The 16138-nt window shown below is 42.8% G+C and overlaps 1 protein-coding gene across 1 annotated transcript in view; it reads right to left on the bottom strand.

The window, feature by feature from the left end:
- The window catches only part of LOC126298477 (uncharacterized), a 130415-nt gene that overhangs the window by 45517 nt on the left and 68760 nt on the right, over window positions 1-16138 (bottom strand). The window contains exon 2 of the mRNA XM_049989813.1: window positions 11738-11839. Within this exon, the coding sequence (XP_049845770.1) occupies window positions 11738-11839 (102 nt within the window). The remainder of the gene's footprint in view (window positions 1-11737; window positions 11840-16138) is intronic.

The following is a 16138-nucleotide window of genomic DNA, read 5'->3' as shown; positions in this document are numbered from 1 at the left end:
ATTCAGTTCTCAATAAATCATTCACCCAAAAATAGTGTTCGTTATTCAACTAGCTACATCTAAGGACACCTGGTTCTCGCTAGCTACGTGACGTTATTCTGGTGGAGGCGAGGTTATTTGACCTCGTGAGCGCACGCGTCGTTGACGACACAGAGGCTCCCATCAGGCCGTCGTTTACGTGACGAGAAACCTGCGTTCGAGCCATGCTCTACTGAGTGGAATCTCGGCGACTGAAGAAGACGAGATGTCGCCAGCCATTTGCCAATATATAAGAAATCCAGCTGTGTTCTCTGGACATGATGTCCAAGACTTAACCAAGTGGTTAAAGGGATACTAACGTATTGCCACCCTCAACAACTGGGACGAAACGGTTTGCTTGAATAATGCATTTTTCTGCTTGGAGGGGACCACCAAGCAGTGGCATGAGAACAACGAGAAAAAGCTGCCAGTCTGGGAAGTATTCCACACGGAATTACAGAATTATTTTGGAGACACCTAGCGACAGAAGCGCCATGCAGAAGAAAAATTAAAATGCAGACGACGGCATTCAGTAGAAACCACAAAGTCATAAATTCAAGACGTCTTGTCAACCCTCGGATGAAGGAGGAAGATAAAGTAGCGCATCTCATGAGAGGGGTTGCTGAGGATATGTACCAGGCCCTTTTACTGAAGGAAATGTGCACAGCAGACGATTTCATAAAATGGTGCCAGCAGATTGAGACAATGGATCAAAAACAAATTGGCTGCAAGTATTTGAACAATTTCCAAATGTCGTATTTGTGGCTGTGGTGGAGGAAGATACAGATTTGACAGAAGTCATTCGTCAAGTAAGTGAGGAAGTTCAAAAGGCGCTGGGAGTATCCTTTGGACCAAAAACCGAGACGCTGCAAGAGATCACAAGGGAGGATGTACAACAGACGCTAGCTCCAATCCCTTATCGTCCAACTCCATCGAAAACGGTGAAACAGTCGAGGCAAGGACGAATATGCGCTTCTTCAATAAAGCATTAGGATCCTGATTAGGTCCCAAGGAAGACTGACGTCTAGAGAACCCGGGACAATGTGCCAATACGTTTCCATTGCTGTCGACCGTGGCATGTGGTGCGCTACTGCCGAGAAAGATGGCAGGTATTAGATGGCCGTGCCAAGACAAAGCAAGCAGAACTAAACTGATACCAGCGACAGGACGATGAAGAAGGACGAGATAATGTATTTACAGGATGTCATTGATCACCATTGCCACAAGCTTTCTGCTGAAGAGCACACTCTTCCACTCGCCGATCAAGATCTCCATCGCTGTTTAGAAGCTCTAGCCGATCACAAAGTCGCTGCAGCCTGGAAAACAAAAGGGTAAATCCTCTGCCATCGATCATTACAAAAACGATGGGAAACTACGTTGATATCCCCATGGATGGACGACCAGTCTGAGCTACGGAGCATCATATTCAGTCATTTTGGAAAAGTATTTCCACCCGCTACAGAAAACCATATTCGTTGGCAGCAAAAATTGTCCGCTGAAGGTGGCTAATGGGAAGCATGTACAACTTACAGGAAGACGCATTATTCATATCTGTATAAATGGCCATACACAGAGCTTTGAGTTCATCGACTTCCAACAATGCAGTCACGAAGTTATTCTCGAATGGGACTTTCTGAAAGCTTCTCAATCAGTAATAGATTGTGATTGCTCGAAGATTGTGTTAGTCGAGATAAGAGACGGTGGAGAGGAAGATACACATTCTAGTGTATGGAGACTATGTGTGCTACGATCATTCTTGCAGCCAGTGCTGCAGAGGTAACTGTCATGTGTAATGCCACGCATCAATCTATGGATCTCATAGTGGAATGTAATAGAAGAATATCACTGGAGAAAGAATTATTCATTACAGCTTCTGTTGTCGCATTTAAAATAGATTTGGCGAATTGTGGGTAGTTAACCGCTGTAAAGAGCCACAGAGCCTTCCAAGACGCATGTGCATAGCAATCGCTCAGACGTTAATTGCAGAGCAGCTGAACATCATAGACACCTCCGGTGATGAGTAGCACTATCACTACAAGACGATCTTCAAGCTCGGCTATCGCCAGACCTAACAAAGGAACGACAGGAGAAGCTACTTGCCATTCTTCAAGAGTTCTTAAAGTGTTTCTACCCACTTGTGAAAAGCAAGCTAGACAAATCGAAAGTGAAGCACTGTATTAACACTGGTAATTACCAGCTAATCAGCCAGTGAGCAAACCGTGTGGCAACAACGGAACGTCAAATAATACGTGAAGAGATAGAGAAAATGATGAAGGATGATGCCAGTTAGCCATAGCAGAGCCTATGATCGTCATCGGTGGTTCTCGTCAGAATGAAGGATAGCAGCTGGCGGTTTTGTGTCGATTACAGGAAACTTAATAAGGTAACTAAGAAGAATGCTTCCCTCTTCCACCAATCAGTGATACACTGGAGTGTCTGAAGGGAGCTAAGTTTTTCTCTATAGTGGACCCGTCCTCAGGGTACTGGAAAATCGAAGTAGATGAGGCTGATCGTGAGAAAACTGCTTTTATCACCCCTGAGGGCTATATGAATTCAAAGTAATGCACCAGAAACTTTCAAATGTGTGATGGGTAATCTTTTACCCTACTTCAAGTGGATATTATGTCTTTGCTACTTAGATGACATTATAGTATTCTCCGAAAAATTTGATGAACACATAAAAACACCGAGAGCTCTTCTTAAGTGTCTCAGACAAGGTGGCATAAAACTTCATCCAAAAAAGTGTCTCTTTGGAGGAACAGAAATCAACAGACGTGGATATCTTGGGTCAAACGAAGGTGTGTGGCTAGACCCAGAGAAGGTGAAATCTATATCGGAATTTCCTATTCTTAAGAATAATAATGATGTGCGAAGCTCCCTTGGACTCTGTTCTTGTTACTGGCATTGTATTACAGACTTCTGTATCAAAGCCAGGCTGCTCCAAGTGTTGTTATAAGCTGATGACAAATTTATCTGTGAAAAACCTCAACAAGATGCTTTCAATACTCTGTGAAAAGCTCTGACGACTAACACTGTACTTGGTCTGTATGATGAGAGAGCACCTACCGAGTTGCATCCATTCTGGTACAAATTTCAGATGGAAAAGAGAAGGTAATAGCTTATACTTCCAGGACACTTGCAAAAGCCAGGGAAACTACTCAACAACGGAAGGAGAATTTCTTACTGTTATCTGGGTCATTTGTAAATTTCAACCGTATCTCTTTGGAAAATCATTCACAGTTGCTACAGATCATCATTCGCTTTGTTGGTTGACAGGTCTCAAGGACCCATCAGGACGACTTGCCAGGGCAGCACGACATCTTCAAGAATACGACATTACCACAGTGTACAAAACTGGAAGAAAACATCGAGATGCTGACTGGCTCTCAAGAAACCACAGGAGAATGATGCAGATAGTAGCTGCCTCACTGCACTCCATGATCTCTCTGATGAACAGAAGAAGGATGTCAAGTTATTACAAATTATACATGCTTTAAATCAGTCGGAGGATGTGAAAGTAGACTTTAAGTTAATTATTGGATTACTTTGCAAGAGAAACTTTGACCACTTTGGAAAGAGGTGGCTACCAGTGATTCCTAAATATATGCGCTTAGACGTTCTGAAGAAATTTCATGACCCACCTGAGGCTGGTCATTAAAGATTCATTACGACACACAACAGAATCCACAAGAGATTTTTCTGGCCAGGATTATTTAGCAGTGTTCGTTACTATGTGTCACACTGTTGAGACTGCCAGAGAAGAAAGGCGGTTCCTCAGAAACCACCTGGCCAACTCATACCAATTCCACCAGCAGAAATGGCTTTCCAACATGTTGGGATTGACCTCTTCGAACGATTCCTGACGTCTGTTAGTGACAATAAGTGGATTATTGTTTGCATCTAATCTGCTATGCCATTACAAATGCTGTGAAAACAAGTAAAGCATCCGAGGTAACCACATTCAACATGGAAGGTATTGTATTAAAACACAGTGCCCCAGGATCGATAATTACGGTTCGAAAAAGAGTTGCCGTTGAACATTGTAGCAGAGGTAAACCAGTGGTGCAATATTACACATCACATGACGACTGGCTACCATCCGCAAACTAACGGCCTTAAAGAACGCCTTAATAAGACATTGGCGGACAACGGCGAGCAGAGCAACTGGGAGAGGTGTTATCTTTTGTGACATTCGCCTAGAACGCCGCCAAACGTGAGACTACAGGATTTACGCCATTTTTCCTGGTGCATGGGCGTGAGGCAACTACGACGATGGGCACTTTATTTCTGTTGCATCGTGACGACATGGACGACGATTACATTGGACGGGTATTACCACAGCTGAGGAATCTCGGCAGTTAGCTCAACTCCGCTCGCTGCAGGCTCAAGAAAATGATCGCCGATGATATGATGCAAGTCATCATCCTGTTGCGTACCAGCCTAGTGACCTCGTCTGCGTCTTCACTCCTCTGAAAAGCTCCTCAGGCGCTACTTTGGACCATATAAGGTTATAAGACAGTTATCTGATGTTACTTATGAAGTCGAAGATTTTGACCCTAACACAAGACGGCGAAAGATTCGAGAAATTGTCTATATCCTTCGAAAGAAGCCCTGTAGGGATCCCGCAACCCAGGATAAATTCGAAGCCCTAGCATCACGCAACAAGCCGAAATGTAACAAAGCCGTAATGTTGAAGTATGTTCTAAGAAGGCCACTGCCAAGGCGAGCAACTGCCATCGGGAGTTGAAGTACGCAGGACCGACTACTCGTTCCCGGACTAGGAAAGCGTAACATCGGGATGTTGATCTCTTACGAGGGAGCAATGTCGCAGAAGAAAAGAAGGAACTGAGTGTTAGTGTGGTGCAGTTAATATGTAATTGTACTTATATGCAGAAGGTTAGGTGTTCGAGACCCATCCCCGGTGTAAATTTTAAATTGTATATCTAATTCTAATACCTTCTAGATGTGTCAAGAAGTAATGTTCTGGAAGGTTCTGTGGGTGTATGCATACTTTGTAAATCTTCCGGCCGGAGAGAATTCGCTCTGTGCTCTTGTGAACGTGTGTGGCTTTAGTTCTCAATAAATATTCGTTAAGTCTAGTGTTCGTTATTCAAGTACCTACCAAAAGAGCACCCGATTCTCGCTAGCTACGTGACAATATAATTATGAAAAGAGACGGTATGTCTTTTAGTGAAGACTTTCTTAGAGTTCGTCTGGGTGAAAAAAGAATTACAATATCTTAAAAGGTTTAGAGAATATCTAAGATGAACAATGTACTGTACATAAACTGTGTTCGCAATGTATTATCATAACATACAAATTTTGTCCCTCTTGCAAAGGATACAAGTACACGAATAAAAAGTAGTGCTAGTCTTGTTACTAAAAGGCAGCTAAAGAAATACAAACGATTCAAAGTAAAACGGATTATCGTTAAATTTTGGCAAGACTTAGGACCAGTACAATTCAACAGATCTACTTCCCATATAACTATATAAACTATAAAAATAGTATAATCAAGCAATGAGGTTCAAGAGGTAGATGTGTTAGTTATTTAGATTACAGATATATCACAACCTTAAAATGGAAAAGGTGTATTCAAGAACTAATGAAGCCCCTTAGTTCACATACATATTTGCATTAACATGATTATATTAATATGTGATTTAAAAATAATGAAACCACTTTATTCCACATGTCTCCATTCACTAATAGGCTATGCAATCGTTTTTGAAAAGGACCCAAATTTAAGACTAATACAAGAGGGTGGGCAAAAATAGTGAAACGCCAAAAACACAACGACACATTACCATGCTTAATATGGTGTAGGAAAACCGTTGGATTCAAGATAGCCTCCAGCCGTCTCGGAATTGATGAATACAAGTCTTGTATGCTTGCAAGGGAATCTCATACCATTCCTTCTGCAAAATAGTGTCAAGTTCAGGTAATGATAGTGGAGATGGAGAGGGACCATGCACTCTTGCCTCCAAAACGGACCACAAAGTCTCAATAGCCTTGCGATCTAGTGACTGTTGTGGGCAGGGGAGATGTGCTCACAGAAACAGGCTCGTAAGACTGGAGCTGTATGAACAGTGGTCCTGTCGTCTTGCAACACATTATCTCCATTGAGGAACAGACGTTGTACCATGGGTTGGACTTGATCAACCAAAATGTTCGCGTATTCCTTGGCAGTAATGCGACCTTAAAGAGTAATCATGAGGCCCATGGAAGACTACAATATGGCTGCCCAAATCATCATTGAACTCCCCCGATATTTCACTCTTGGGGTGTAAACTTTGACAGAAGTTGGAAACAGTGTGAATGAAGACTCATCCGCCAAATGATTTCTTCCGATGATCCACTTTCCAGGTTTTATGGTATCGGCACCACGTTTTCCTGTTACGAGCATTTGCATCACTGATAAGTGGTTTTGGAATTCCCCCTCGCCCTGCAGTTCCCTGCTTATGGAACTCCCTTCGTGTTGATTTGGTGTTGTCAACGTTCGCCAGTACGACTTTCAGTTCTGCAGTCACTTTTGTATTGTCGTCCTCTTATTACTCTGTATTTGTCATAATCCTCTTCAATGACCGTCTGTCACGATCACTCAACACACACTTTCGTCCGCGTTGTGACTTTGCGGATGATGTTCTTGCACTTTCCGTGTATGCGGGATAAATCTTCCATACGATGCCTCTTGAACCCTTTGTTACGGAAGCATCCACCCTACGAGCACCGAGCCTGCAACCTCGGCTAGGATCTACATTAATGTTCAAAGACTTTTTCTCAACGCCTGTACTTTTACAAGGGAGTGAGACAGGGTTGTAGCCTCTCCCCGATGTTGGTCAATCTGTATATTGAGAAAGCAGTAAAGGAAACAAAAGAAAAATTCGGAGTAGGTATTAAAATCCATGGAGAAGAAATAAAAACTTTCAGGTTCGCCAGTGACATTCTAATTCTGTCAGAGACAGCAAAGGACCTGGAAGAGCACTTGAATGGAATGGACAGTGTCTTGAAAGGAGGATATAAGATGAACATCAACAAAAGCAAAACGAGGATCATGGAATGCAGTCGAATTAAATCAGGTGATGCTGCGGGAATTAGATTAGGAAATGAGACACTTAAAGTAGTAAAGGAGTTTTGCTATTTGGGGAGCAAAATAACTGATGATGGTCGAAGTAGAGAGGATATAAAATGTAGACTGGCAATGGAAAGGAAAGCGTTTCTGGAGAAGAGAAATTTATTAACATCGAGTATAGATTTAAGTGTTAGGAAGTCATTTCTGAAAGTATTTGTATGAAGTGTAGCCATGTATGGAAGTGAAATATGGACGATAAATAGTTTGGACAAGAAGAAAATAGAAGCTTTCGAAATGTGGTGCTACAGAAGAATGCTGAAGATTAGATGGGTAGATCACATAACTAATGAGGAGGTATTGACTAGAAGTGTGGAGAAGAGAAATTTGTGGCACAACTTGACTAAAAGAAGGGATCGGTTGGTAGGACATGTTCTGAGGCATCAAGGGATCACCAATTTAGTATTGGATGGCAGCGTGGAGGGTAAAAATCGTAGAGGGAGACCAAGAGATGAATACACTAAGCAGAGTCAGAAGGATGTAGGTTGCGGTAGGTACTGGGAGATGAAGAAGCTTGCACAGGATAGAGTAGCATGGAGAGCTGCATCAAACCAGTCTCTGGGCTGAAGACCACAACAACAACAACGCACTTTCACAACGCACAAGTGTAATACAAGCATTGTTTCCGGTTTTAGTTTTCAAACACGTTGCAGAAACCGCTTCAATAAATTGTATTTTGACAGCTGTTTCACAATACATACAATCGTTTAGGCCCTTTGTCATTATCAATAATATCTGTTTTCTCAAAAAAAAATAATCAAAAAGCATGAACGTAATACTAGAACCACAAACAACCTCCACAAAGACTTAAAGTGTGTAACATTATTAGAAAAAATTGTCAGGTACACAGGCACACTTATATTGAACAACCTGCCAGAACATGGGTAAAGTGATGTAGTTTCGAACCTCCTGCTATACTGAACAGTATCTCCACAAAAAATCCTGAAACTGTGAGCAGGAGTGAGCAACGATGTCACACACACTGTTACAAATACCCATGTAATGTAATTTGCTCCTGGGTGTGCATTCCGAAACGGGTTGAGTAGGGCCAGCGCCACAGTTAACATCTTGCAGCAACAATGCCCCAAACAAGTAATGTTTGTCTAGGAGCCTGGACACGTGCCTGTGGTTCTAATCAATGATGGTCATCTTGTAGCTGCTATTCATGGGACAATTTCTAGTAAACGAAGATATTTGACCGACAGAAAAGAAAGCAGTCCGTTAGAGCCATATGTGACAATAAGCTTGCGAAATCCATCGATTCCTTCTAAGGATGAACTCTTGTCTGATCAAAGGCAATAATACTCTCTAGCCAGTGTCACATTTTCCTCGTGCCTCATGATGCACATGGAAAATAGTCAAGTACTGCTACTGTGCTGAACCTTTACTGCCACGCTCACTGGCAAAGCTGTTTTTAAGCTGTAGCCAGGAGACCTCTCTCTTAGACGAGGGAAGGTACATGTGGCCTTTCAATGCTTATGTCTTACTAGAAAGACTTCATAAAGAGGGAGACTGTTGCGTTAAGTGCGAGCGAAGAGAAATTCCTTTTACAGGATAAAGGGCTTCTTCACAGGCGGATATACACTCCTGGAAATGGAAAAAAGAACACATTGACACTGGTGTGTCAGACCCACCATACGCTCCGGACACTGCGAGAGGGCTGTACAAGCAATGATCACACGCACGGCACAGCGGACACACCAGGAACTGCGGTGTTGGCCGTCGAATGGCGCTAGCTGCGCAGCATTTGTGCACCGCTGCCGTCAGTGTCAGCCAGTTTGCCGTGGCATACGGAGCTCCATCGCAGTCTTTAACACTGGTAGCATGCCGCGACAGCGCGGACGTGAACCGTATGTGCAGTTGACGGACTTTGAGCGAGGGCGTATAGTGGGCATGCGGGAGGCCGGGTGGACGTACCGCCGAATTGCTCAACACGTGGGGCGTGAGGTCTCCACAGTACATCGATGTTGTCGCCAGTGGTCGGCGGAAGGTGCAAGTGCCTGTCGACCTGGGACCGGACCGCAGCGACGCACGGATGCACGCCAAGACCGTAGGATCCTACGCAGTGCCGTAGGGGACCGCACCGCCACTTCCCAGCAAATTAGGGATACTGTTGCTGCTAAGGTATCGGCGAGGACCATTCGCAACCGTCTCCATGAAGCTGGGCTACGGTCCCGCACACCGTTAGGCCGTCTTCCGCTCACGCCCCAACATCGTGCAGCCCGCCTCCAGTGGTGTCGCGACAGGCGTGAATGGAGGGACGAATGGAGACGTGTCGTCTTCAGCGATGAGAGTCGCTTCTGCCTTGGTGCCATTGATGGTCGTATGCGTGTTTGGCGCCGTGCAGGTGAGCGCCACAATCAGGACTGCATACGACCGAGGCACACAGGGCCAACACCCGGCATCATGGTGTGGGGAGCGATCTCCTACACTGGCCGTACACCTCTGTTGATCGTCGAGGGGACACTGAATAGTGTACGGTACATCCAAACCGTCATCGAACCCATCGTTATACCATTCCACGTTATACCAATGCACGTCCGCATGTATCCCGTGCCACCCAACGTGCTCTAGAAGGTGTAAGTCAACTACCCTGGCCAGCAAGATCTCCGGATCTGTCCCCCATTGAGCATGTTTGGGACTGGATGAAGCGTCATCTCACGCGGTCTGCACGTCCAGCACGAACGCTGGTCCAACTGAGGCGCCAGGTGGAAATGGCATGGCAAGCCGTTCCACAGGACTACATCCAGCATCTCTACGATCGTCTCAATGGGAGAATAGCAGCCTGCATTGCTGCGAAAGGTGGATATACACTGTACTAGTGCCGACATTGTTCATGGTCTGTTGCCTGTGTCTATGTGCCTGTGGTTCTGTCAGTGTGATCATGTGATGTATCTGACCCCAGGAATGTGTCAATAAAGTTTGCCCTTCCTGGGACAATGAATTCACGGTGTTCTTATTTCAATTTCCAGGAGTGTACATCTCCAAACCCCTATTTTCTGAGAATTGGCAACATGTGAACCTGACTAACATGAAGTCCAAATTGGTATAATGCGGCACTGCTGTACATGACGCAGCTTGAAATAAACCAATGGTACATGATGGGAGTTAAACGGTGCTCTCAACAAGGCTTGTAGTGTACCCTATGTCCTACACTACAAACAGTAAGTGTGGGATTAATTTCCTTTATACTGCACCATAACACACGTAGTTCAAGGGAACTATGACAAACCCACTGGTACATAGGGACTTCAGAAAATATGTTACACGTGTCATTCCACACGAAGACAATTGCGCAAGAAAGGTCGCGTATTATCATAAGAGAGTACATGCTCTGGGTTCCCTGCATGCACCGCAGTCCAGAAAGTTCATGGTAACTATCCGGTGTTATGTAGGGACTTCAGACAGTAACTTGCACATGTCGTCCCATGCCAAGACAGTTGCGCAACAAGCGTGGCGCACTGTCGTAAGAGAGTACATGTTCAGAGTTTCTTGCAGAGACAGTTCTGCTGCAGTGCGGATAACAAGTCTATAACAGTATGGAAATAAAATTGGGCGCCAAGTGGAAACGTACTCCAGAGTAGAACTACGCGGGTCGGTAGTGCGATTCTTGTGGGTAAAACGACTAAATTGCACACTTATTCACCATGAAGCTCTTGGAGAGATATGGGCAAAACGCGATATTGCGTCCAGCTGTAGTGAAATTATGCCAAAAACTTGACAAAAGTCTCACTGGCGTGGGTGATCCTTTTCGGGAAGTCCACATTTTTCACCATGCGATTTCCATCTTTCGCAAGCTGAAAGAACATCGCCGGGTGGGGTGAGAAAATTTCCAAACAGTGAAGATGTCCACACTGAGATTCTAGAATGGCTCCATGACCCTAACAGCATGCGGGACAAATGCTATAGAAGAAGACATGTGGAGAGGCAAGAGTGCTCCTCTGACCGCTACAACAAACGTCCGTAACGGCATTATGTGAAATACTGTTCAGGTTTACACTGTGTCACTAAGCAGTACTCAGTGTACTTTGAACTGTGTCCGAAAATCATGTGATAGTGAATTAAATTAACAAGATGTTACACTGTAGGTCTACCTATTTTCCATCTTGATATTTTCTTTATGTGTATGCGCACTAACAGCCTTGTGGTAATTTAAGAACTTAACTAGTCATTTATTTACAGACATCCCCTTGATTATTGCAATGATTAAATTCACAGTTAAAATTTTCTTCGATTTCATAAACTGTAAAAAAACAATTCCAGTTTGGGGCAATTCATTAAAAACGCCTAAGACGTAAGAAAAGAAAAAAACTTTTTTCTTCGCCATACGGCAAGAAGGCACATTTTAGTAAATATTCTTCAAAATAGAATCGCTCTTCCAGGTAGCACAGGAGTGGACTTGCAATACCATTTTGTATCAGCAAGTCTACTCCACGTAGCTACTCTTTCCCCCCATCCCTCCGCTTTCATCCATACAATCCAATCCCAGCTCTGTATGACAATGGAAGATTAAACCAACACTTTTCAGCTGCATTAAAAACAGTTTTGTTCTTAAGATGAAGTAAACAACTCGTGAGTAAAAATACTTACTAGGATAATGTTTCAGTTGTTCTAAGTATACAGCACCCATTGAGTCAGTCATAAGGAGTTCCACTTGCATGGTGTCATCTGAACAGTGGACCTTGTACTGAACTGTAACATAGAAAGGATACGAATATTTTAGCACTGCCACAACTATGAATGTATATATTAGTAAAACAATATTATACAGTGACATCATATATACACCTTTTTCCACCTTGATTTGCTTTGAGTTAAATACTAATGAATCATTATAGCTGCTATGTACCAAGTTTCATATATGTTACGATGGGAACGTACTGTCTGTACCACTTTGCTCATGTAAATCGTGCTATAATGTTCATCACTGATCACATAATGTAGGAGTTTGTGACTCGTCCAGCAACTGCTGTATGAAGAAATAGGTACTACTGCATCAGCTATCACTAGGTCCCAGAGATCTTGAACAGAGTTCTGCAAAACATAATTTTACTCTTCTGTTTTTCTACTGTTTGTTCTGTGTTTTATCCAGTTGTCTATCTCCATCAGGAGGCCAGACAATGCGCTGTTCTGTGTTTTTAATCCAATTATTGCCCACCAGAAATATTATGGAAACTACGTGATTACTGTATTATACTGACCGATAAAATTACATTTTAAACAACAAAGTTCCTTCCACTGAACTTCTGATCCAGGATGAGTGAAAAGTCATACTCTCTTTTGTCAGTTAACTATAACTGTTGTCGCAGTATTATAGAATAAGTAGCATACTTTCATTCAATATGTTTTGGAAAGTTTTATTAATGCCTTAAAAATCTAATTTCTGGAGGTCTTGCTGGTTATTAGGATTTCATCATTGAAGTATTACATAGAATTTTTACCTTCAGTAACCACAGAAAACTGATAGGCTCAATGCGGAAGCGATACATGTCGCATCTTCGGAAATTACGGAGCATCAAATTAAAACATTAGACGTACCGGTGCTGTTTCTATTGCTGGCACAAATACGCATCATGACGCTGAATAACGGCAGTGGTCGCAGTACTCAGTGCATCAGGATGTTTTATTTTGCCGTAGTATTTTCTGACTTAAACATTGGTTGTCGATGGTGTTCTTATGTGAAGGAAGATCTGTGGGAGATCTTCCCGTATTACCACTAAAAAAAGAGTAATAAGAGTCTATGTGAAAGACCAGATACGGTATTTCTTCTCAAATTTATTCAGTAGAAATTAAAATTTATGCGTTATGTAGTCGGAAGCTTAATACAACCGTAAGCAGTAAATGCTGTACTGAACGCAGTGAAAGTTTTAAAGGAATGCTATTGTACGTACACGGCGGTTCGAAAATTTCTTGAGAGCGATTTCTGAATAACTGTAACAGTCAATGGCATGGTTGAGCGGAAGCATAATGAAAATCCTGGATCGAGTCATCATTCATGCAAAACTTGTACGCTAATCAGGGCCAGCGAAATTCTGAAGCATTATAGTGTGACCCATTTGCTAGAACGCGTCTTCAGCGGTTACAGATGATTACTATCGCAATTTTGTTACGCATTCAAGCAGTAGGATTATACGCGGGGAAGTGACAGCATATTTATAAATAGATTGGTTGGTTGACTTGTGGAAGGGGACCAAACGGTGAAGTCATTGGTCCCATCGGAGGAGGGAAGGATGGGGAAGAAAATCGGCCGTGCCCTGTCCAAGGAACCATCCCTGAATTTGCCTGAAGCGATTTAGGGAAATCAAGGAAAGCCTAAATTAGAAATGGCCGGACACGGGATTGAACCGTCGTTCTCCCGAATGCGAGTGCAGTGTGCCAACCAATGCGCCACCTCCCTGGGTTTTATAAATAAAAGGCTCGGTTCTGCAGAGCTAATGTATCTCCACTATTGCCGGGACTTGATTGTTAGGAGGTAAGCACAGCGCTCTAAGCGTAATTATTGATGTAATATATATAATTTGCGTGGAGTTCGAGAGGCAGAAGATAGAGAAAATAAATAATGGCGGAACAATCTTACACCGAAGCCTCACATAAACACTGTTTTACAAGCACATATGAGGAAGCAACAGAAACATCAAATCAGAGTCTCGTGAGCGACTCAGCCTGAAACGATCATAAGATGTGAAATTATGCTCAAATTCATCCATTACTTTCAAGTGACAAAAAGTTAGTATGTTCAGGTACTAAAAAGCGACACACAAGCTTATACGCAACTGAAGATAATAACAGCAGAAATGGCGTGCCAAGGTCATTTATTTATATGTACATCGTCATGAGAGGCAATATTTCCGTATGGATGCAGAACAAACGAACAAGGATGTTTACAGTTTAAAATATCTGAAAGGGTACGCCTTTCCATCGACGTTAGCAATACTAAGATCGTTGTGTCTTTCAGTTACTCTAGTTTCAGAAGAAATGATTGTGCTGGATACGCAAGATGGAGCGCACGAACCAGAAGGTCAGAAGGTCTCCCCACGCTCACCACCTGCGGTGACTAACGCGTTACTCTCTTGCGTGGGAGTAGAAGTCTACAGAACGTTGAAGCGAAAGCAGCGAAGAAGAACCGAAGACGTGTAAAGAAACCGACTCGGTTAGTAAGTACTCGAGGTAAGGATGATGCCAGCGGAAGAACAAAACATAGCCCATCGTGGCTTCAAAAAGTAGCCCCAGATACCATAAATCTATTAAGGCAATCAGTAAAAACTGCAGTCGAAATCACAAAAAGTCCAGTAACAGTCATAATGTGATAATCTGACTAAATATTTGAGTGTATTAAGGACAAGGATTAAGAAAACGTGAATTCCACTCAATCTCGAAGCCACGGGAAACAGAGAACAAGCTCATATTGGACAATCATGGGGAAAAAAATCGTTGTAGCATTGTTTTGAGAGCTATCCCAGCATTAGCCCCAAGTGATGTACAGAAATAACATCAAAATTCAATCAAGCCGGACGGGAGCTTGAATCCTGCTCCTTTCAAAGGAAATGATCCAGTTCTCAGAAGTCAGCCATGAAACAGTATGCAAACGAAAGACACTTTTTGTTTAGAAGAAGACAAAAAATTAGATTTCAGTACAGAAGTTAATACTACGGCTGTTAATATCTTATCCAAGTAGGCCTGCGTATACTCCAGAAAATCTGATTTCATTTATGTTATGAAGGTTTGTTTCAGTTCTTGAATGCCTGCTCTGGACGTTCAACGTACTGTATACATGAGTTATCAAAAGAAGTTATATGTTGAGGGGACTTATCAGTACGAAACAATCTGTATGGAAAAGACAGCATTTTTGTAATTTATAGCCCAGTTAATGTGCCATATTTTCGAAGTACGAAGACGGTTACCGAGATTTTTATTCTACAGACTTGTTCTGCAGCATCCAAACTCCACAATTAGTGAATGATATCTGAACGTGCAACGATAATTTCTCAATGTTACTTCAACTGTACGTCTATGGAGATTTGCAGGTGAAACAAATCCGATGTGATTTTGATAGTAATACTGGCTATTGAACGTAAAATGCTGAATATGCTAGCCTTTATTGTTGATTTCTAGCGTTTATAGTGTACACTGAGACACTTGGAATAAATATTTTAGATTTCCTGCGGTTGTAACACATTCGCTATTAATTCTGTCGCGGAGACCTTCAGCGGAATTTCATGGCATGGCGATGCTCAGTTTGAATGACCGATACCAGCTTAAAAAGAAAAAACCGTAAAAAATCAAACATTGGTCGTAGTAATGCAAATTAAATGTAAAAATAATACTTTTTATAGTTACACAATCATTATTTGTTAAACAGAACTTTCCATTGTTCTTGTGAAGATCTGTAATGCAGTTGTTTTAGAAGTACAACAAGATATTCAATTGTCCCGTGAGAGTAAGGTTCAGCTCTCATTTTATTTCTTTTACACGCTGCTGTACAAGTAATCGTCGTCCTAAATACTTCACCTTTTCACGACGTTAATGTGGCTTACGTGCTTGTATCAGTATGATCCTCTTCACATTTGTATCCTCACCATCAGCAACAGCACAGCCGTAGCTCTACGGTCTGTAGGTGTTTATTAGAGTCATTTACACATGAACGTTACACGTATTACAGTTACTTTGCGGAGGTACTAGCTAAGTGAAATAACAGTTAAACTGTCGCCAGAAGCAGCATGTCCAGTGGCAACTCATCTCCCAGAGGGCTGTCCTTCACCAGCAGTGAGAAGCGTCTCCTTCACTGTTTCAAAACGCATCATTAGCCACGTCAGAGGCTGCGAAGCTGGCGTCACCGCTGGAAATGCCACGTTCGCTCCATGCTCACGAAGACGGCTCGTACTCGTACCATCTACATCGCCTGCTATTACCAAGACGAGGCACATGCTTTATTCTACCGGTGTGAACCAAACCTGTTAACGCGATTCTGAAAATACTGCAGTGATGTTGTTA

Source organism: Schistocerca gregaria, chromosome X, assembly GCF_023897955.1.
Source record: "Schistocerca gregaria isolate iqSchGreg1 chromosome X, iqSchGreg1.2, whole genome shotgun sequence".
NCBI lineage: Eukaryota > Metazoa > Arthropoda > Insecta > Orthoptera > Acrididae > Schistocerca > Schistocerca gregaria.
Note: the sequence above shows the minus strand (reverse complement) of the source record. Positions and strands in the feature narration are given on the sequence as shown.